Source organism: Tamandua tetradactyla, chromosome 20 (assembly GCF_023851605.1).
Source record: "Tamandua tetradactyla isolate mTamTet1 chromosome 20, mTamTet1.pri, whole genome shotgun sequence".
Taxonomy (NCBI): Eukaryota; Metazoa; Chordata; class Mammalia; order Pilosa; family Myrmecophagidae; genus Tamandua; species Tamandua tetradactyla.
Window position 1 is genome coordinate 27,274,420 of NC_135346.1, and position 23,931 is coordinate 27,298,350.

Below are 23,931 nucleotides of genomic sequence, written 5' to 3' on the forward strand. Positions count from 1 at the left end.
GAGTTCAAGGGATCCTAGATATACCTTAGTTTTCATAAAGGATCAACATCTTTGTATAGAACAATTTTCCTTTATTGTAAAGTTAGTGCTGCCTCTTACTCCAAAGAATCACTAATCTAGAAATGGGTCATTATAGTAGATTATGTACTTAATCCACTAAAACCAAAGTTTGACCACTTTAATATAAAATCTAATACACAACATAGAGGCAGACCAACTGTGGATAGAAGGGAGAAGATTCCAGACCTAGCACCACGAGGATAAGAATGTCTCACTCTGATCTGTTGCTAAATACACGGTCCTGAACTTCGGAGATCCGGCAAATCCTGGTAACTAAGGTATAGTGAGTAACACCTTGCAAAGAGAAATCGATTGCAAAGTGAAAGAGGAGTCCGGAATTGAGATAATCCAGACTGTGGATCCAGCACGATAAAAGCCACATTCTATCTGGCAGAGCAGAATTCAAATTTTCTAGTTTGCCTGAGCTTTGAATAATAATAATGACAAGTGTATTATTTCCTGTTTATTGAGTACTTACTTAGCAAGGTATGCCCTAAAGCACATACACACACATATATATATGTGTGTGTGTGTATGTGCTTTATATATATATAATATATATATATATTATATATATATAATCTTTTAAATTCTTAAATTCTTATATATACATTTTATATATATATAATCTTTTAAATTCTTATTATCTATTGATAGAGCTCCTCTCTACACATGATGAAATGGGGATTCAGAATGTTAAGAAACATGCTAACGTTTACACAGCCAGAAAGTAGTTGGGCTGGTTAAAAATTCTAGGCTTATTTCCAACTCCAAAACCTGAGCTCTTAATCACAATGTCAATGTCACACCAAATGCCAGTTATTGGAATCCATGACCCTTTTAAAAACTGTATTTCCAGATTGCTTGTCTTATTATTTACTTAGTACTTTTTCAAATTTCACTTTGTAATATAAATGCATTTTTAGTATCTGTGAAACCACAGGATTGCAATGCTAGTGGTATTGTCTAATATTCATTATTGTAATTACATAGATAGATGACAAAAAAGCCCATGTAATGCTTAGGATCACCCTGCCTACCACTAGCGGTATTCACACCAAGCTTTGGGAAACCCCACATTATTTTATCTTGAACCATGTTTCTTTTGCCTCTGAGTGAGTAAGAGGCATTAGTGAAATGGGCTCTAAACAATATATGATTTGGGACTTGCCTGCTGGTTGGTGTTTTTTTTTTTTTTGAGGCTGTTTTGAAAGGTGGCTGCTTCCTACCCCAGAGGTGGCTGCACTTCAGTGAAGCTAGGCAAAAGGGTCCCAGATTGTAGAGCCTGCTCAGTGCTTAGGGCGATCTGGTTGCAAAGGACTATACAGATATCAGTTATCATCATTCTCATGATGACAATGATTATTTTACATATGGCTACTTTAAGGGTGAATGGCACAGTCTCATTTGTATGCCAGCATCTGGCAGACTGTCACACATCTGCAGAATATGAGTTAAATTGCGCTATTAATATTTCCCCTTTGCATTCTCCCCAAGGCATCAGTCTCCCAAAACGCCTAAAGAAACTTCCCTCCCCCTTGAAGGCCTAGAGGCAAAATTGAGAGGACACATCACCTATACTGGGGAAAACAGAAGCTCAGAGTGACAGCCAGCTGAGCCTGAGCAGACTTCTTGCTCTTGGAATAGATGCAAAGGGAGAGGGGAAACCACCACCCACATTTATTCTATTAGGAGCAGCATTGCCAGGAAGAATCTGTTGACAGGTTCTCTAAGGCCCAGAAAGAATGCTGAGTTTGCTTTGTGATCAACAGAAGATACAAATAATGGTCAGTTTTCAGTGTCTCCAAACATACTTCATAATCACATAAAACTGCCTTCCTTGAAAAGCCTAGGGAGCTACTGTGCATTCCCTGCCACAGAGACTTGCTACCTGCGTACCAAACCAGTATTCTCCCTCTCGGACATGCAGGCAGATTACATCTTCTAGTCTGCCCTGTACTTAAGGGTGACCATGTGACTGTGTTCTAGCTTATGAAATGCATGCCACGGTAGGGCTGTGTCCATAAGCATCTCCCATGTATGATCCTCCACGATTTCCCTTTTCTTTCTGCTGTCCTGATGTAGATAAGCATGGTGACATTGGGGAGCCATGAGATGGAAGAAATCTGAGTCTGAATCAGTGATTGGAGGAGGCTGCCTACTAATCAAGCTTATCAATATTGGAGATTGCAAGAGAAATAATTTTTTGGGTTGGAGCCATTAAGGGAGTTATTCATATCAGAGCATTCAGAGTTTTACCATAACTAATATACTTGTAAATTTAACTTTTCAGGTTGTTTTTCATCACCAACTGTCTACTGGATAACTCCTCTTGGATGGCCTATTAACTTCAAACTTGACATGTCCGACCAAAATGGTACTTTCTATGTTGGCGTATTCTATGCACAGGGGTACAGCGATAGATCATATGAAGTCAATGCTGTCATAGAATTTACATTCTAAATGATGAAACTGAAAATATACCCATGAAAACAATTTCAAATAGTGAGGAGTATTATGAAGATAAAAGAAATACAGGGTTTTTGGGGGCTGCTTGGGAGTTAATGAGAGAAAGTACCTATGGGGAGGGGACATTAGATTGAAACCTGAGTAATGACATGTAGTTGGCCACGTGAACTCTGGGGGCAGAGTATTCCAGAAAAAGGAAACAGCACATGCAAAGAATGGAAGTGAGAATAAGGTTTTCCAGGAACAGAGAGCAGGGTGAATTAGGGGAGAGTGGTATGAGAGGATAGCAAAGAGAAAGGCAGGGACCAGATCATGTGGGGGTCTTAGAGTACAAGGTAAAGAACTTGGATTTCATTCTAAGTTCAATGGGAAGATATTAGAGGGTTTTAAGCAAAGGAGGAAGAATATCTGAATTACATATCAAAAGGAGCATTCTTATAGATACATGAAATACGTATTGTGTAGGAGAGCAGAAAAGAACAGAAACCATCATGACCGTATTGCATTTACACAGGTGAGACTTATACTAGCCTGGGTTGATTGCAGCAAAGATGGAGAGAAATGAGTTGACTTGAGATATGTTTTGAAGAAAGCACTGGTTGGGCTCATGGATAGATTGGGTTGGGGATAGGGGAGGCTGGTAAGTAGAAGAGAAGACACAACATTGACTCCTAGGTCAATTTCCTCAACTGCCTGGATGGAGAAACCATTAACTGAGGCTGGGAATTCTTGTGTCAGGTTTGTGGTGGGATTTAGCACAATAAGCTATTATAAATCCCTGTTATATTATATATACCAATGATGGATAGAGACTGGAAGGAGGTGTGATGGGGCTTATGGATTGCAAGTCAAGTTTTGTTTCATGATCTGGATGCTGATTACAAAGGTCTGCTCAGTTTGTGAAAATTCATCAAGACATACAATTATGGTATGTGCTATTTTCTGTAGGTATGTTATATTTAAATAAAGAGGTACAAATGAGATACTATATGTAAAGTTACTATTACAGTGCTTGACACTCAATAAACAGCAGTAGTTACTATTTTCACTATTATGATACAATGGGACCATTTCATATATACCTGTAAGTCTGTGCTGTCCATATAGACCACTCATGAATCTTTTAACAAAAAGAAGGAACCCTGCTTGAATTCTTATCTATAGTTGACAGAGCCACATCTATTTTAAATTTATGACACATAAAATGCCTCTCCTTAAAGGCAGTGATCCAGAGCTAGTCTTGGCCACCATTTGTAAGTAATTCAACACTTCCCTAATTTTATTGTTGTGATGAAAGAGCACCATAGATGTCAACATGATTTAAAAGGGGAAAGTCCTCAACAAAGGCTAAGTATTGCAGTTGTGATTATTCCTTTTGTTTCGATTTCCCCAACCCCCCTCACAAGCCTGCTTCTTACCTCGAGGTTCCCATTTGGCACTGGCCCCAAGGAAAGGATACTAAAACTTTGATTGGTAATTTCAAAGTTCCATAGGTTAATCCTCAGGTCATCAGCTGACATGTAGGTTTCATAGTCACTGTTGACTGATATGGAGTTGATGTGATATGTGTGTGCGTTGGCAAATACTCTTCGTGGGGTGGCCTCCACCATCAGGTCCATGGGTCTCAGGACAGGCACCTGGGATGGAAGAGAAACAACCACTTCAGAATCAAAGCTCTTCTCCGGGAAAAGGGATCCCATTGAGTATAGTGGTTTATGCCCTTCATTATTGTACACAAAATCATAATCACGTTAAAGAAGCTCAAAGTTAGAGAAAGAGACCGATAGCAAATCACATGTTCCTGGTCTCTTCTGTTCCTTTCACAACTCCTTTGTCAAAAGAGGTCATTGTTGCTTATTCCTGATAGGAAACTTCATCCTTCACAAATTCTAAGCTTTTTTCTAGGTCCCTCCAGTGGCTTCATCTCAGGGGGATTGGAGTCCCCTGTGGAGATACAAGCGTCCAGGGCTGTTGATCTAGTTTTTTTGTTTTGTTTTGTTTTGATTTTTAAACAAAACTTCAAAAAGGAAATTGTGGGAAAAGTTTGGAAAAATCTCATTCACCTTTGATCTAAATTTAGCCTCCTTGTCTTTTTATCCTATGAGTTTCAAGGTCTGGACTCCCTCCTGAATTTGTCCACAATCCATACAGCATTTTAGGAAATCTTATAATCCCTCAAGGTCCTGATACCCAAATGCAGCTGTTAGTACACAGTATATCCATTGCCATCCTGGTTTAACTGGGAAAGTCTCAGTTTACACCTGTTGTTTTAGGGTACCAATCAGGAAGTATACATTGTCACATACAAAAGTGTCTCAGTTTGGACAATAAATGATATGTACACCTTAATGAAACATAAAAAGGCGCTCAGTGTTTGTTGAATGAGTGAGTGAGAGCGTGTGAGTGTATTTTCCTCCACACATTGGAGATCCGTGCATCTGAAGTAGTTTCCTGTATACGAAGCTCTCTCTGGGAAATGTGTCAAAGACCCATCACCATAGACCTCCCTCTGAATTCAAGGGCCCTTCTGACAACACCTGGAGGAACTGCCGCCCAAGGAAGTAAGAACACAATGCCTGAGGGGGGTGTGCTAAAAAAAATCACAAAAAACCACCAAAACACAGGTGTGTTCTTTAAATAGAAACAAAAAAAAGAAAAGGACTTACAGCTATTTTCTTTTCCAGGAAATCATCACTTGCCACTGAGTACTGAATGATTTGAAACCAGATGTGAGATTAAGACTACAACTTTCAAGGCTCACTTCAACTCAGGGGGTAAGGAAAAGGAGGCAACAACAAAGGTACAGTTTTGTAAAGTGCCACCACTTCAACAATATAACCGTTCAGGAGACAGAATTCTTCAAGTTCAGCCTTGAGGGAGTGTTTTAAATTAAATGAATGATTCAGAGGAATTGAAAAGTTCCACACAGGTGGTGCTGGATTATCCAGGAAACAAGAAATGGTTTGAGATGCGGATGTGTGAATAAACAGGGCACCTCTGCATACTATGAAAGGAATGGGTTGGGGAGTGGGGTGAACTCTCTGTGAGCTCCTCCCCTCCCCCTTATTTGTGGGGATGGGTTCTATGCATAAGACTTGGGATGAGAGGAACTGGGAGACCTGGGTTCTGACCACAGATGCACCACTAACCTACAGGCAGTTATGAGTATGGGCAAAGACAGGTTCCTTCTGGCCTCTGGATATTCTATCCAAAAAGAGATGACAATACCCATCGTGCCCTAATTATCAGCAAGGTGGTTGTGGCAATTTGTTGAGATGCTTTACCCTTTGGTTCACCCTCCCACCCACCCATCCAGCCACTGTGTATCAAGTACTGTGCAAACCCGGGTGAGCAAAACCAGACCCAAGTCCTGTCCTCACTTGGCTGGTCTAGTCAGGAAAGGTAAACATGAATTAAGTCGTCTCATTAATAAAATGCTGTAAGTGCCCAAAGCAATAGGATATAGTGCTGAAGGTTTGGATCAGAGAGGTTTGGAAAGTTTTCCCAAGGAAACAGGAATGGGTTGAGATATGACAGATGAGTAGGAGTTCAACCAGGCCAGAAGAGGAGGGAAGGATGTTCTGGTGAGGGGAAACAGCGTGTGTGAAGTTGTGTGGTAGGAAGGAGCAAGGCAAGAGTGAGGGACAGATAGATCACTGTAGGTGAAACTACGTTGTGATAGGAACCATGTGTGAGTTAAAACTGTAGGGCAGGCAGAAGACAGCTCCAAGACAGGAGAACTGCCATTCCTCTAAGAGAAATGGAAAGCAAGAAAGGGATTTGGAGTGATGGTGACATAATCAGATTTAGGATTTGATGAGATCATTTTGGATGAAGAGTGGAGACCAAGTTAGAGGACTGAAGAGGCAGAACTTTGAAAGGGAAGGTGCCACACTGTTGAGTGTCAACTAAGGATACACCTGTGTTAAAACTTTGTGATGGATGAAAAAGAGACTTTTCCCTTAGAACTCTGCCTTCAGACATTTAATGGGCATTTACTCTGTGTCACGGATTCTTCATACATGATCTCATGTAATTCTTTCAACAACTCTGTCAATTAGATACTACTGCAAATTACAATTACAAAAAAACCCCACCAAAACAAAACAGAGAAAACTCAGGCTTAAAGAAGTTAAGTCCCTGGCCTAAGGCTGCTCACTGTAGGTGGCACAGCCAGGATTTGGCACCAGGGTCTACCTGGTTGCGAAGCTGGTGTATTTCCCCTGTGCAGGTCACACAAATATTATATAGTGTAGGGAATGACAAGTGCTCTCCAATTGACATGAGTATGTTGCCAGGAGAATTTATGCAACAAACAGTATTACTGATAGTAAGAGTGGTTTTTCATAGTTACAATAACACTCTTGTTTATGCTGCCTCTAGAAACCTAAATTGGGTGTTGTAGGTGTTCATGGTATTTGAGTAGGGCATCAATTGCATCCTCACTCTGGGCTTTCAGAGACAGATGCCATTCTTTTATTGTTTGTCACAAAGGAAATCCATACCTGGAGCTTTCTGAGTGCTACCTGCTTCCCCTGTGCCCCCAGAGGAACTAGAGCTCAGAGCAGGCTGGCTCCCCAGGACCAAGAAGAAATGGAATCTGCAAGGACTGCTGTGTTTCCACCTAGCCTCCCCGCCGGGGGCCGCCTGTGTGCCTGTGCCTTGTCTGCAGAGGTTTCCTGTGGCTGTGGCAATGGGGAAGGAACATGACAGCCAGGGCCAAGTGGCGGAATTACAAAGGAGGAACTGCCAGCACAGAGCTTCAGTTTAATGTGACGGGCCTGCCTGCTAATTCAGGCTGACATATTCCATGACGCCACACTTCATGGGCATAGGCTGTGTGTGGGTATCTGGGGATGGTGTCTCCTCTGCTTTGTCCAGAGAAGGCAGGGGGCTGAATGCTGTGCGTGGCACTCCAACATCGGTCCTGAGTCCAGGTAAAGTTTTGTCTGCTGCCCAGCAATGCCCGTCACAGGAAGAGAGAGGGAAGTCTGGCAGTTCAAGTAGGACAGGATGGGCCGATTAGGAAGTGATGGTGGGACTGTGCATACCATCTGCTCTGTGGCTCTTCCTGTACTTAGAAGCCCATAAGCAGTTAGGGATTTGGCAGGAAGGTTTTAGCTGATGCTAGCTGACACCCTGGAGGGCTCCTGTACTCTATGCCAGTCACTGTGCTTAGAACGCACCCCCTTCTGTCCCCTGGCATGATCTTATTTAGCCCTCTCAGTAGCCAGCCTTGCCAGGTGGATTCTTTTCTTTGACTCATTTTACAGGGGAGGGACAGAGGGGTGAGGTACCTTGTCCAGTATCAAAGCAAGTAACCTGAGGAGCTGGGATACGAGCCCAGGCAGCTGGGTGCTGCAGTGAGCACACTAAACCACTATGACAAAGGAAGCTATTAGGTTGATAAATGAATTTTCCATTTTTGGAAGTCAAAAATTGTCATGTGGTTCAACATAATACTTTGGAAAGACTCTGTGCTGTACAGATGTTATACTGAGTCAAGCCTCCTGCTTGGAAGGGAACTTGGAGCCTCCTCCAGGCTGGTGTCATCCATGTGGGTGGGAGGGAGGAGGGGGCCGTGGCACTAGGCCCCACACCCTTCATTATTCTCAGTTATCTATACTTGGATTCTCAATATTTTAACAACTATTTCTAGGGCTAAGGAAAGTTTGGGAACAACTGGGCTGGAGCAGTTTCTGAAATCTACAGTGGAAGAAATTGAGACCCCAAAAGGTGGAGTTGCCTAGTCCACAGTCACCCAGCCAGGGACAGTGAGCAGAGCCTGGGCTTCTGCCTCCCGTTCCTGAGCTCCTGCTGCCCCCTCACCACCTGCTGGGGCCATTCTCTACAGGACCAGAGCCCTCGTCTCACCAAATGACAGAACCAGAACCAGAATCAGATAAAACCCAGGACACAGTCAGGATCTTTGAGCACTTGATGCAAACCTTTCTTCCTAAGCCTTGTTGACAGCGTCAGTGATGAGGTTGGAATCAAGTCCAAGACCAGGGCAGTGGTGTGTGGGGCTTGAGATCGGGGCCTGCCTCTGGCCCTAAGAAGGGACGGGTCCATGTGGACTGAGCTGCTGGATTCAACCCCTCCTGCCGGTCCTCGAGGACAGGCTCGTGTAGTTTCAGCCTTTCCATGCGAGGCTGATTCAAAAGGAGGGGGCCCCAGCTCAGCGGCCTGGCCTGCACACCATGATCACATTAGAATTTTAACTGAATAATATTGCATGGCCCAAGAAAGCATCCTAGGGCTCTAACTTGAAATGATGCCAGACCTTCCAGAGAGAGATTTCAGTTATAATATCATGACTGTTTAGGATGATTTGAGTGCTTATGTATGCAATTCATCAGGGATGTCTCTTCAACATTCTATGATGTGGCTTGGTAGTATTATTATCTCTATCACACAGATGAGGAAATGGATGCACAGAAAGGTTAAGTAATTTGTCTAAAGTCACACAGCAAGTCTGAGGCAGAGCGAGTACTCATGCCTGGCACTCCTTGACTCTGGAACCATCCAGATTCCAGGCCCTGGAAAAGCACACTTGGAAGCTGGGGAGAGAGAAAAGTAAACAGGCATTTCAGATCAGGCCATGTGTGCTAAACTAGAGGTCAGTATGCTCTGCTAGGTAGTAGCGGTCAAAGGTAGACCTCAGAGAGGTCAGGAAGAATGAACTAGGACTAAAGGGTGAGTGGGAGTCTACTAGGTGGAGCAGGAGGGAATGGAGGAGAGGGAGTTGTATTCCAGATATAAGCATATGCGAAAGCTCAGAGGGACACAGCAAAACACCTGTGGGCAGGCTGGAATGATACACGTTTTCAGAGGGAGATCAGTGATGTAATTAGTCGGTCAACAAATACTTATGAAATGCTTCCCCTATTTCAGACGTGCTCTAGGGAGCTGTGATACAGCAGTGACCAGACAAAGTCCTGCTCTTGTGCGGTGTAGGATCTAGCGCGTATATCGAGTCATAAGGGAATAGAGAGCGGAGGGTGCGCTATTTCAGGTGGGCAGTCATGGAAGGTCCTCTGAGGGGGTGACATCTGAGAAGGGATCTGACTGAAGTGAGGGAGCGAGTCAAGTGGCTCTCTGGGGGGAAGCACATTCCAGGCAGAGGGAACTGCAAGTGTAAAGGCACCTTAGAGAGCTGGAGGAGGGACAGCTGGAGAGGTAGTCAGGCTGGATCATCGATTTTACTGTGAGGGTAGGAAAGCCCTGGGAGCGGCAGTTAGCTGCCCCAGACCGACTCCCCTTCCTGTTAAGAATCCCCTTCCTTCTTGCCTTCTCGGCCTTCCCTCTCCATTCCTTCTGTCTTTCTCCCCTGCCTTCTTTCTCATCATCGTTCCCAACTCTCCTCTTGGGAAACACCAGATCATCTTTCATTTCCCAGACCCCTCTACTAACACAATGACTGCTGTTGGCGCTTGGCTCCCTCGGTGGCCACCGGGGCCGTCACAGCCTCCACGGCGCCTGAGCCGGTGCCACCCGGTCACAGCGCTCTGCTTCGCAGACACACAAGGAAAGCTGAGCAGAGCCCTGGAAAACAGCACGCCCCAAAGGCCTACACTTTAAAAGGCATCTGTGAAGACACACAGCAGGGAGAGGCCAGAGGTGAAGACTCACTGCGCCTTCATGCATGGACTTTTCAGAGAGGAAAAACAACTGTTCACCATGGCAACCTCCAGCACCACAGCAAGTTGACAGATTCAAGGCAAGACTCGGAGAGAGAACGGATGGCCACAGAAGACAGAAAGAACAAAAAGAAAATATGGTCATGGAAAAGGGATAGAGAGAGCCGTCCATTTATGGAAGGATGTGAATGGCTTTTAGCTGTTCTTAGCAGCCCTGGGTCAAATTTGATTGAGTTGAGCAGACAACATTTGGATGCCTTGGCTGTTAAATACAATCAATATAATCCACATTATGGATTACAATATTGCTACAAACTTAAATTCATGCTTGCGCCATATCTCCTTATTAGTATTAGATAGATGCTCCCCACCCCTTTCCCCCAATGATTTAGATTACTTTATATTTACACTAATAGGATATATCCAGGTCATGGGAGATAGGTGGGTTCCATGTCATCAATTAGGAAGTGAGTATGGGGATGTTATGACCACACTCTGGTCCCAGATAAAGCATTCAATAAACATTTCTGTTGAGCATCTACTACATGTTGGGCGTCATCACACAGAGTATCTTCAAGAAACTTAGAAGAGGCAGACAATACACATCCCCATCCCTTCTTTCTCATAACCAGCCCTTTTAGGAAAGCTGAAACCAAAGCTATTTATCCAGAAAAGAAACTGATGAGAGATGAAGTCTGGGTGCTACCTCATCTAGGTACAAGGAAACTGTGACTCGGGTGCTCTAAGAGCACAGGTATGAGAGCCAGTGGCCAATACGGGGTAAATATCTTGTTTTCAAATAGAGGAAATAAATGATAAGATGTCAGAGAGGCTCTGAAGTCCCAGATTCCAGCCTCACTTCAAGTTTACTGCCCTACCTTTTCACTGGGCTTCCTTCTGGAAACGCCATCATGACTCTGATTTACTGTAGGTCTGGAATAAAGTCAATAGCTAAAACAGCACCCCAAACTTCATTTTCAAGGAAGAGGAGTGTGTCATCTTGAAAATGGTATGGCCTTTAGATCATTAGATCCTTCTGTTCAATATCTTATTCTAAGCAATCTGGTTTAATGATGTAGAGAGCAGTGATCTTCTAATGGGGTGCCAGCCCCCTATTCGACTTTGCAAGAACTTTGAGGAACAATTTTAAAGGGAAGAGTTTCCATATCTTCAACTTCTATACGTTTTCCTTCCTCAAATCAAATCATCTCAGAAGATGCTTGCACCTACTTTCTCCTTTTCGCTCGTTTACAATTATCCTTCTTGTAACAGGAAGACAAAAAGATTCTCCCAGCCCAAATCCTACTGTGAGTGCAGTGTTCCAGCGATTAAGCACCTCTGAGAGAAACAAGTGGATACCACTTTAATCAAGGCCCTATAAATGCCCCCATGCCCAACGCATTTTATATGCATTTCTAATACTAGTTAACTTTTTATGTTTAATCATTTGTCAGAATTTTTTGTTGTTGTTCTCTTTTGCTTGTTTTACTTTGTCAGAATTTTATGTTCACGTTGTTTTGATCAATTGAGTTCTAGTAACAGTTGTAAAGATGACTCAATCCAGAATCTTATAATCATATGCCTACAGGGAGAAAAACTATATTTGTTGTAGAAATGATCAATAAAATGCTTTTAATGTTAAATTGGAGAAATGGAGTAGAAATATAAGTTTAAGGAGAAAAAGGAACAAAAAAAAGTTTGTTTTTTTTTTTGCAGGGCAGGCACTGGGAATCGAACCCAGGTCTCTGGCATAGCAGGTGAGAATTCTGCCATTGAGCCACCATCCCACCGCCCACGTTTCTGATTTTTAAAGAAGATCATGTCCAGAATCTCTTAATGGACATGGGGGGACTATCACATTATGATGGTATTTAAATTCCACTGGCTGCATGATATAATAATTTTATTTTCAAGTGTTTAAAATACTCCTGAAATTACAGTCTTTGTAATTTTTTAACACTGCAATGGAAATGCTGAGTTGCCTACCTAAAGGGCTTGGGAAGGTATCTGGCTTTTCAAAAACTCTTCTAGAGGTACACGACCCCCAAACATCAAGTTGTAAGGTATAAGAAGTTGTTGGCACCAAGCAGACCTGGCTTGCATCCTGGCCCTGCCATTTTCCAGACATGTGACTTTTTCTTAACCCTTCCCTACATCAACGCTTGCGTCTCTAACGTCAGGGACAGAAACTAGGACCCTGCTAAGTACTTTATGCACACATTTTATTGAATCCTTACAACAACCCTACGGAGTAGGTGATAATATTATTTCCATTTTACAGATGTGGCTACAGGAAGCAAAGGGAGGTCATGAAACTTGTGTAAGGTCCTACGGTTTAAGAGGTGGGGGAGCTGTCTTTGAACTCCAGCAGTCTTGCTCTAGCCCCTAGGGCAGCTATTATCCAAATTCTTACCATTAATTTCTAATTGTATAAAAATGGTCCGTTCTGATACACCACCTAGGAAGATACTCTGAGTTCTTCTCTTGGCTATGGGGTTTTAGCAGCCCCTTTGCCCAGCCAGGGAATTCAGTCATGATTATAGAACTTTGCACTGCTCAAGAAAAGGGGCTAGCGGAATGATTGGTCATTGGGTAGCAATTAGCTTCATTAAAAAAAATGCTGAAAGCTCTCCTGGTTAGGAATTTTCCAAATAGCTTCTGCCCACATTGTCATGAAACCTTAACAATATGGATGTTCATTCAATTAGTGAACAACCTGGGGGGCAAAGTCTGGCATTATGTATACCCATTATTAAAGGGTAATTCAGTGTAACAAACCGAGTCAAGTATGCACAAAGACTGTCAAATAAAATAAACCGCTAACAAATTAAATTACTTTCCGTTTTCAGTGGGAAGAATGCCAGTCATTTTTCATTTTAAAAAATATGTATCTCAATCCCATTTTTTAAAAACATGAAAAGTAGCATTTAAAGGCCTCTTGTGCTGTCTACGCTGAGGCTTATTTTCTCTATGTACATCTCTCCTCATTCTGGGGCATTTTCCCTTAGAGAATTAATGAAGCATTACGCCTCACCCCAGTCAGAAAACTTGTTTTCTCCATGGATCAGTGGTGGATGGAGTTCAAAAAGCAGGAGCGATAGGTTGGCTCCAGTTTACAGCGACATATCAGAGCTGTTGTTTCCAGAATGAAACTGCCACTCAATAGCACCCCGCCAAAAACCCTAGGGAATCCTATCCAAATAATATAATTTTTAGATTTCCCTTCTCACACCCTTCACCAGCCTCAATATGTCCCTGATTTCTCCTTTTATTGCTTTTGTCATACATATTTGTAATAAGCCTGAGAAGAAAACCCCTTCCGGATCAAATCAGGCTTTGGGCTTCCGGTTCTTAAATATCTTAGCACTATATTCTTCTGTTGGGCAAATATCAATTAAGTGCCATTTACAGGTCAACCACTGTGCTAGAAGGTGTCTAAACAGAAATGACCAAAAAGATATGTTGTGGAACTTAAAGACAATAACATCTCAAGGTGAATGTATTCTTTTACACCGTCTTTGTTGTTAAGAGACGTGTATTGTCTCATAAGAGAAGAAAAACACAGGGGTTCTAATTTAGATCCGGGAATTGGACAATTCATTTTTGAAGAAGTGACCACTCAGCTCCTAAAAGCAGGGCCATAAGCATCCTCTGAATCAGCGGTTCTCAAATGGGGACAGTTCTGCCTCCAGGAGAAATTTAGCAATGTCTGGAGACTTTTTTAATTGTTATACCTGGGAGGGGGCTGCTGGCATCTAGTGAGCAAAGGTCTTGGATGCTGCTAAATAGCCTATAAAGCACAGGACAGCGCTCCCACAACAAAGAGCTGTCCAGCCCCAAATGCCCATAGTTCTGAGGTTGAAAAGCTCTGCTCTAAGGGAAACTTTTCCAAAACAGAGTCTAAAAATAAAATGGACCGAATAAAAATAAGATCAACTTCCACAATAGGCAGCAAATAGTTCCAGTTTATAAAGATGTTCTTGATTAAAAACCTTTTCAAATATTCATTTATTTGAAAGATTCACCTCCTGTTGCCAGCTACAGGAACAACAACAACCCATAAAAGCTGCCTAGGAAATTTTATATATATATATATATATTCCAATGCACAAAGATGGCTTTTATGGCAGACTTACAATCTCATGCTCTCGGTGTCTTTAGCTTCTTTTGGTCTCTCTAAGGAAAAGAGAGGAAAAATACCTTTCCCTCAGAAGATAAACTCGCTATCTAATTACCAGCCCATGCAGCAGCCTATATATTCTGCCAGTTTTATCTTTTTTTTTCTCCCAGACACTTCCATTTTCTGCCAACATCACTATTTCTCAAAGTGTGTTTCCTTACTGACTGCCTTCCTGTTATTTCCCTTGGTGTTTCACATTGTGTAATACTATAGGGAAAAAAAAAGACATCTTAAAATATCCCGATAGAGGAAAATTTCAATTAACACTTACAGCTGGGAAAGGGATGGTGGTGGGTGAGGCAGATGTTTGATTTTTGGTTGGCTTGCTTAGGATTACCCACAACATTTATTTATTTGCCTACTATTAATAAAAGTCCTTCTAAACTCCATTATTACATCTCCCCCAATAGCCACGAGGATAAATATCACTGATTCTCTGACGTCTGAGGACTTAGAGCGGGAGTACCCCGAGAGTATTCTCTCATTTATTTCTGGGGAATATACAGAAGTAAGAAGATAAATATAATTTGGTATCAACTTCAAAACTCTTAGAATTGGAAGTTATCTGGTAAGCCATTTATACCAAAAAAAGGTATGGCTGTCTACCAAGATGAACCTCTAGGAACTTTGAAAACACGGCATTTCACTGATGATGAACAAAGCTGTAAACAGAACAAAATGTGTCGGTTCTGCCTCCCACCAACAGATGGCGGTAGTGCTTACTACTGATTGGAGCTAGAAGCAACCTGAATTACGAATGGCCATTCAGAAGTGCAAGTCTGGCTCCCAGTCCTGCCTGTACATTATAATCAAATGCAGGCTTTAACTAAAAACGATGTTGGGGACTCACCACTGATCGATTAAATCAGATTGCCTGTGAGGTGGATCCCAAGTGCTGGTATTTTGAAAAGGTCTCCAGATGAGCAATAAGTAGAAAGAAGACAGAGACCCAATGAGGCTGAGGGTGAAAATGGAAGGCTTTCCTTACACCAAATCTTCATGGTCTTTACCTTTTGGGCTCGGAGACTATAAATCTTAGAATGAGTTTTCAGTTCTTTACTGATTGAAGTTTTTAAAAATTTTTAACATACATTCTTAGTTTTGTAAAAATAGGTAAAAAGAAAATCATTTATGGAAGATGAAAATTGTAGGGAAAGGGCTACTGTCCATAACATACAAAGAGTTCCTAGAAATTGGTGAAAAGACGACTCAATATAAACATGGGCAAAGGATATGAACAGAAAATTTAGAGAATTGGAAGAGCAAATGACCAAGAAATACAGAGAAATACACCCAGGCTGATTGTTAGTGAGAGTGATGCAAATTAAGATTTTTTTAAATCTTACAAACTGTTATAAAGAATTGGCTTTTGCCAGCCACCCTATAAAGAATTGGCTTTTGCCAGCCACCCTTCTAGGCATTTTATAACTATTAATTCATTAAATACTCATAAATACTTTATGAGATTGGTCTTCATAAAATACTCTTGTAGAGTAGATGAGGATAACAGATGAGGATAACTGAGACACAAAGCAGTTATGTGTCTTGGCATAAATTCACACAGCTAGTACCTGCTGGAGCGGAGATAGGTCCCCAGGCATTTTAGCCGAGAGAGCCCTCACCACCACTCTATGCTGCCTCTCGGTAAGACTTCCACTTGGGTGGGCAACATTTTAAAAGACTGTAACATCCCGTGCTGGAGATGGCATGAGTAAAGGGACACTTGCTGGTAGGGGCATGAATTGCAATTAATTTTTCAGAAAGTAATATTAAAATGTAAAAATGGGCACATCTTTTAGCTTAGCATATTCAACTGTAAGGAAAACTCGGGTACAAAAATAAAACATCAGAGGTAGCAATGTATGCTTGAGAACATATGTCACAGCATTGTAAGTTATAATTATTTCATATCAAAATCTGTACACAATCTGACTATCTATCAGTAGAGAAAATGATTTAATAAGTTATATACAGCATACCCAGACTTTAGAATATCTGCAGCTATTCCAAAGAAAAAAAATGAACTCATCCAGAGGGATGTTTATAATACTGAACAGAGCAATGCGTATTGTATGAGCCTCAAACAGAATCATAAACATCCATCTATTCAAGTTAGTATGTTTGTTAGGCATAGAGAAAGGTATGGGAGGACACACAACAAACTAGTTAGTTACCTTGAGATGCAGGCCACGATACAGTATATTCGATTAGTTCCTAAAAATACGTATTCTTTTATAATATAAAGGAAAAAGAAGTCATCATGTCTAATGTCCCACCAGGGAAGGATTCTTAGGATTTCTGCCTACATTGGACGCTTCCTGGGAAAGCCTGAGCAGCTCTAATGAGCATGACTTAATTCCCCTGAGCTCAGATCTGCCTTCTCTACCCGTCCACCTGTGAGTTCCTTGGGTCAAGAGAGAGCTAGTCCACTCCCTTCCGCCACACAACAGCACTTCGCATATTTGAGGACAGATCTCAACCCATTACACAATCCCTTCAGTAAGTTATCCCAAGACTCAGCCTCCAGGCTCCACACTTCACTAATCACCAAGGCTCCTTGGGCTCTGCAAATGCTTTGCTTTACTTAACGCAACAGTTGAGCTGATGATACACAAGTTAAGAACACAGAAGGACTTTTATTCTTCTAAAAAAGAAAGGTGTTTCTCATTCATATAGCTGAAGAGTGATTTACCTTTGTAATAGTCCATTTTACATTGTCAAATAAAATTCCCAGGTTTTTCCGATAAATGAATATCAAGTCAAATCTTTTATATACTATTGATGGTTTTGAATCTGAACGCGGTTTTCTCAGCCTTCTTTCCTGGATTTATACTTTCTCTTAAAAGTGAAATACTTTAAAGAGGTGGGAAATGGCATGAGTGTGAATGCAGGAGATGGTGGTCAGAATCTAAACTGTGGATTCTGGGTAACTGGGTTTTTCTGCATAATCTAGGCTGTTGGTCAGAAACTGGATGCACTAACTAGTTAGGGAGACAGAGAAGATAATGCCAGTGTTCTGAAATCTGGCTTGAGAGTGGACGGTGCCTTAACTCTCCTGTTCCTCAATGGCAGGGCTGAATTTGAATTTATCCTGGAAAATAAAATTATTATATGAAGTGAATGGGGGAGAAAGAACTCTGGAGGGATGGGTTTGCAAGTTCCAAAGAGAGAGCAGGAACAGGCAAAAAAAAAAAAAAAAAAAAAAAAAGGTGCTAAAGGAATGGGTTGAGAGAGAAGATGGTATCTGAGAAAAGTATCAGCATATAGGACACCAGAAAGAAAAGATGGGCAAGCTTCAAGAATTAGGAAGGGAGAAAGAGGAAAACAGGGGTTAAGTAAGATTCTAATCTGGATTCTTTTTGTTTCAAGAAACAGAAACCTACTAAAAACATACTAAAGAGAAGAGGGATTATTATAGGATGGAGAGATTTTGCAGATGATCAGGGCTGCAAATGGACATGTGAAATGGAGCTGTTAGGGGCCTGGGAAACTATAATTTTTCTTTTAGTTTCTATTAGTCTATCTCTGGTCTCTTGTAGGGATTCTCTTTGCATGTCAGTCCCTTTATCCTCTTTTTCACCAATCATTTAATCTGTTTATCAGTTTGAACATGGCCTCCAATGTTCATCCAGCCCGGACTCGATAACATGTTCAGTCCGAGAAGGACACGGAGCAGGAAGGAAAATAAGGTAGAAGAACGTAAGAGTTAGAACCCTCTATTTTGGCCTCATTCCTGTCCCATGAATGTCCCATATTCATAATCACCTCCATCCCTTTTCCTATGATGCCCCCCTAACTCACCACACTTCTTTCTACCCATCCTCTCCCGTTTTCCCCGTCCTGATGGTTCCAGTTAATAGAACTCTCGTTCCTCACTCCATATTTGAATCTATTCCAGTGGAAGATAAGTTGATATTTTTAAGATCTCTAAAGAAAATGATTGATTCTCTAGGCTCCTTCCTCAGTCTGGAGCAATTCTGACAACTCCCCTGGTATCACTTTCTAACTTGAGTTTCTAGTGTTTCAGTTCAGTTAATAGGGTATCTTATTCATGGGAGGTAAAGCACATATGACCACTATTCCCCAGGCAGAAATTTTATTTTGTTTAGGATACTGTTGTCATGGGTTTTGTTTTTCTTCTTCTTTCTTAGTTTTTTCTTCTTCAGGCAATGAACACATTTCTCCCTTACAATTTATCCTGACTCCACTGTCAATCTTAGAAGTTCTATGAGTGCTTTCCAGAGTTGTCATATCCTTTTTTTTAAAGACTAGACCCTTAAACCATATTAGAATAAGAGTTTATCCTGAAGTGAGTAAAAATTGGAAAGTTACTTTTTCTGGAATAATATGCTAGTTTGGATGACTTATGCATTGACTGGCTTTAATTAACACTTTCATGTTGTTATTCATTGAGACCCTGGGATTGCTTTTGCACATTCACCTTGTTTGCCTTTTCACATTGTAGACATAACTGGTGGATTTTTCTCCCCATAAATACCAGCACTATGCTTTGCCTTTTATGAACTCTATCCCATCTGTCTCCCTCATGTGTTCAATATTGCTGTCCCTTTTCTAACTCATTTCTGACTTCTCATCTGTCCCCCGAGTTCCGTGAAATAGGAACCTATAGACTTGAAGGGAGCAGAGGAATGGGGGCCGGGATGGAGGGTCTTGCCTCTGAGACTGACTCATAGAAGTGCAAACATCATTAAAAATATTTCTTCTTTCTGAGGGAGGGATATGAATTAAACCACAACCCCCTGAAGCTCTGAGTTAAAGAGAAGGGAATACTCTAATCATACAGAGGGAAAAGAGGACAAATATGAAGTTCATTGAAAATCACTGTAGTTGAACATCAAATTACTGCACTTGACCTCTACTTATTCACATTCTATTGAGAATTTATTTTGCCTGTAATCTAGGAATAATAATTATATACAGAATTGTATCACATATGCATTTAATATTAGAATTCAACTATACATGGTTAGCATAAAACAGAGGAAAGAATGAGGAAAGCAAATTTAATTTTGCCTATTACAGTTGCATTCCATTCAATGGTTAGAGGCCTCTAAGTGAGAATGAGATGGAAGCAGGGGGCTGAATCTGCTCCTTCCTTAGACAGTCTGGGTGTCTGTGTGGATCTCTCCATAAAAATTCTGCAAGGCTGATATTGTTTTATCAGTATTTTATGGTGAATTGATACTCTGTGTGGTTAAATGACATAGTAAGGGATGAGTTCAGATCAGCAGAGCTAGGATTCAAACACAGTCCGAATTCATGGACCATACCCTATAGTGCCAAATCTAAATGTTGAGTGTTTAAAGTTTTTTAGTAGCCTAACCTGTGGGTCTTTTATCTTTCTTTGTCAAGATCTAGTCAATAGTCTAATATTTCAACACTTAGACGAGTTCTAGATTAGGAAAGCAATATTTATTGAGTACTTACAAGGCTAGTATACCATGGTTATGTAATCACGAGCCCCCCGCCCCCACCCCCAAAAAACCCAGAGAAGAAAAAACAAATTAAAAGTCAAATAATATAAGAAACTCATTAAATAATTTATAGGCAGGAGCCAATAGGGCCTTGGAAGCCATGATAAGGACTTTGGAATTCATTCTAAGTGATAAAGGAAATCTATCTGTGGTTCTTAGTCAAAGGAGACAATATGATTTACATTTTAAAAGTTCATTCTAAGTGCTATATGAATATAAGATTTTAGAGAAAAAGAGTGAATGTACAGAGAACAATTAGGAGGCTTGTTAAAGAGGAGAGATGAACGATGAAAAAAAAGCTGCAGAGTTCAGAAAGGAAGGGGAAGGGAAAATGAAACAATTACAAAGCAACAGTGGTAAAACATAGAAAACAGTGATCAACATGATTTATAGACTTCAGGAAATGATAGAAAACAAAATGAAAAAGGACAAAGACAAAATTCAGTGTAGAGAAGATTGTGTATATGAAAATAAAGGGTATGCAATATATGTATAATTGGTCTTTGTGAAGAGACCAAAACAGATGAAGAGGGAAAAGCTCAAATATGTTTATAAAACTGCCTGAAACAAAGGCTTAAATCCATAATTTAAAAGATTGAACGTGTACCGTATTCTAAGAAAAGCTGATACAGAATATCTATTCCAAGACATACCCTAGTGTCATGGTCAGGTTCAGGCGTCAACTTGGCCAAGTGGTGGTACCTGTTTGTCTGTTGCAATTAGGACATGTCATAGAATTAAATCATGATCACATCAGCAGCATCCACAGCTGATTCCATTTGTAATCAGCCAAGGGGAGTGTCTTCTGCAATGAGTGATGCTTAATCTAATCACTGGAAGCCCTTTAAGGAGGATTCAGAAGAGACAGGCTCTCTTCCTACTTCAGCTGGCAAGCCTCTCCTGTGGTGTTCATCCAGATCCTATATCAGAATCGTCGGCTTCACAGCCTGCTCTGTGGACTTTGGACTCTGCATTCCCATGGTCACGTGAGACACTTTTATAAATTTTATATTTGTGAATGTTCCCTGTTGATTCTGTTTCTCTTAGAGAACCCTAACTAATACACCTAGTGAAGTTGTCTCATGTCAAATATACAAATGAGTCAAACACAAGAGGGAAACATAGGCTGGCTTCAGACTTCTCTCTTTAGTAAACACAAGATCAAAAACAAAACCAAGCAATGTCAACAAAATTTTGACAATTTTGATTCTTTCAGGCAGTGTCTTGGTGTAAATGCAACATTGTTAAGCAGGCAAAAAATTCAGGGAACACGGTATTTATAAGCTTATACTCATAAGCTTCATTGTGGCAGAGTCTTCTTCTGATGTTTTCCATTGTATCCCACAGGCATTACACACAGCAGATACTCAACAAACATTTGTTGAATGAAGGAGGAATGCACTTAAAAATAAAAAAAAAAGATTTTTTCATTCAGAGATCCCTCTAATCACTTGGAGAGCTCTTAAAGGGGAAAAGAAAATACAGGTTCCCCAGATTCATACTTTGAGATTCTAACTCAGCTGGGCTGGTATAAACCTTGGTTACCTTGCTTTTTAAAAATTGTTCTAAATAACTGAAGGGAAAATAGAAAAGTGCTTAATGTAACCTCACTTCTTTCAGTACCTGCTTTGACTTTTTTTTGTCTTATCTGTTCTACTGGTACTATTATTTGCTTAATATTTTAGGTTAATATGCTTGTTTAAACAAACCCATTTTTAGTTAGCTACATTTATTCTGAAAGGGAACTTTACATCACTACAATACATGGAAAGCGTTTTTTTCCCCCACGAACTGCCAAAAAGAATATTATAAAAATAAATACAATAAATAATTTCTCTTAACTTCTAGCCAGATATTGTCACCTGGAAAGACTAAGCATTTAAGACCTATCCTCAGTTAAAAAAAAATCAAGGTTTCTAATTGTTAGGAGAGGGGTTAAAAAGATGTTAACACCAAAGAGATTTGGGGCTTGATATAATCAGAAGAATTTTAAAAAGGAGGTATTCTTTCTTAATTATGTGATTTAGTATTATTTAAAGCTGTGTCTTGTATCAACGGAAACACATTTCTCAGACCTGGGAAACAAAGCGATATTTAAAGGTAACTAGCACATCATCTGGGACAAATGAGGTGATAAATATATGCTAATTTCAAAATTGTAGAAAATCTACTTTGCATGAGACAAAATATTGGGTCTTAGAATAGAAAAACAAATAGGTGAGCCTCTGTCCTTAGGTTGTTCAGTGTCATTCCACATACCTTTTTACAGTTGGGAATTGCTGAGTGGTTGGCTTAATGAACTGTTTGCATAATAAATAGAAAGTATCTATCTCTCACTTTTATGTAGCTGCAGATTCTGAACCCAGTAAAGTGTGGGATTTTAACTTTTACACTTGTTTCCTACAATCATAATTGTACCTAATGCTTATTGAGGGCTTGTTAGATGCAACCACATCAAATGCATATTTATCTCATCTAATCCTTGCAACCACCATATGAGGCAGGTACTATAAATGATGGTTAATCACAGTTTACAGACAAAGTCTCTGATGGGAGGCCTTTTCCCAGTGATGAAAAAACTACATCTGCTACTTCCCTTGACTGGCCAAGATACCTATGGGATTTTTCCTACCATTACAGTGCCTGTTACCTTCATTTCAATTCCAATTCTTTATCCTAGTGTGATCAAAAAGGAGCATGTGACTCCAACAGTGGTCTTATTGACTTCTGGTTATCAAAGAGGAAAATGTAGAGAATCAGGAGCCAGGTACAGATGGGTGCTGTTGGACTGAGAGTTAGTTAAATGATAAGCAAAACAAAGGTAGAGAATAAAGAGAAGATTTCACTGGAGGTTAAGAGAAAAATAATGAGCTCTTTTTCCAACACAAAAGAAGAATATAAGTGGTGAAGGAGAAAGCCAGGCTGCTAGAGCTTGGCAGGGGGTAATTTATTGATCGACAAGTAAGAATGTGCCAAAAAGAAAGACATAGGGAAGGAAAATTATTTGCTACAGTTTTCACAATGGGAGACGTCCAAGGAGGCAAGAGGAAATGTAAATTTCTCGGGGAAAGAAGATTATGAAGTAAGATTCTTACTTTCCTCAAAAGGAGAAGCACTGGCTTTGATGCTGAATGCAGATCAAACCACACAATTGGCTCTCAACACCGACAGACATCTGAAGCTGTTTTGGGGTATAGGAACCTGGGAGTAAATACCCCTAAGTCTTACATAGATGGAGTCAGAGAAAATCTAGATTTGCTCACGGAAGCAGCTCAATGGGTCTCCGTGCATCCTCCTGGAGAAAGGGATAGAGGTTAGAACTGAAGGCAAAGGAATAGCTTCCCAGGAGAGAAACTGCTGGCGAGGGGGATGCCTCCAAACACGTAGGATGAGGAGAATGTGTCCAAACCTTCCATGTGAAAGTAATATTATTTATTTCAACAGGGGAAACCACTAGCTGCAATTGAGAGGAATAAGGACAGCTAGGGGAAATGGAGACCATATGAAAACAAATAAAGGTGGCAGACAAATTCCCTTCTTAGATAAACAGTATACGCAGCTGTTCAATTTGGGTTCATTTAACACTTTCTTGTTCATTTCCAAGTCCTCTAAGGAGTGTGACTCAAGGCTCTGCCCAACTCCTTATTTTCCTTCGTATGAACTCTTTAGCTTTAAGTGACATTCTATTCTAGAAATATTTATGTATGTATGAAAAAAGACTTTTTATCTTGAATTATTGAAAATAAGATAAATCCAGCTCTTGAGTTATGATACCAAATGCAGGGAAACATTTTCGTTTTTTAAAGTTTCATTTTTAAAGCAGATTTAGGAATCCTAAGCCTTACAGACTGTTTAAAATTTCAATTTTCAACATATATGGCACTTGCAAATGCTTCTGCTCATACATTTTTTTTTTTCCTTCCCCAGAAGGGACCAATGCCAATAAAGCTCATCTGCCTGAGTTATGGCTTTTTCCCTTCTGATAATCAGAGAGAATTATGCAAAGGCACAGTGTCATTATCAAACAGAAATACAGAGCAATCGAATTCTACCTGACAATTTGGCGTAGCACATTTTTTCTCCAGAA

General features: G+C 40.6%; 1 protein-coding gene across 1 annotated transcript in view; it reads right to left on the reverse strand.

Moving 5' to 3' along the window:
- PPP2R2B (protein phosphatase 2 regulatory subunit Bbeta) overlaps window positions 1-23,931 on the reverse strand; it is a 275,813-nt gene that overhangs the window by 58,506 nt on the left and 193,376 nt on the right. The window contains exon 5 of the mRNA XM_077137974.1: window positions 3,869-4,166. Coding sequence (XP_076994089.1) covers window positions 3,869-4,166 — 298 coding nt within the window. The remainder of the gene's footprint in view (window positions 1-3,868; window positions 4,167-23,931) is intronic.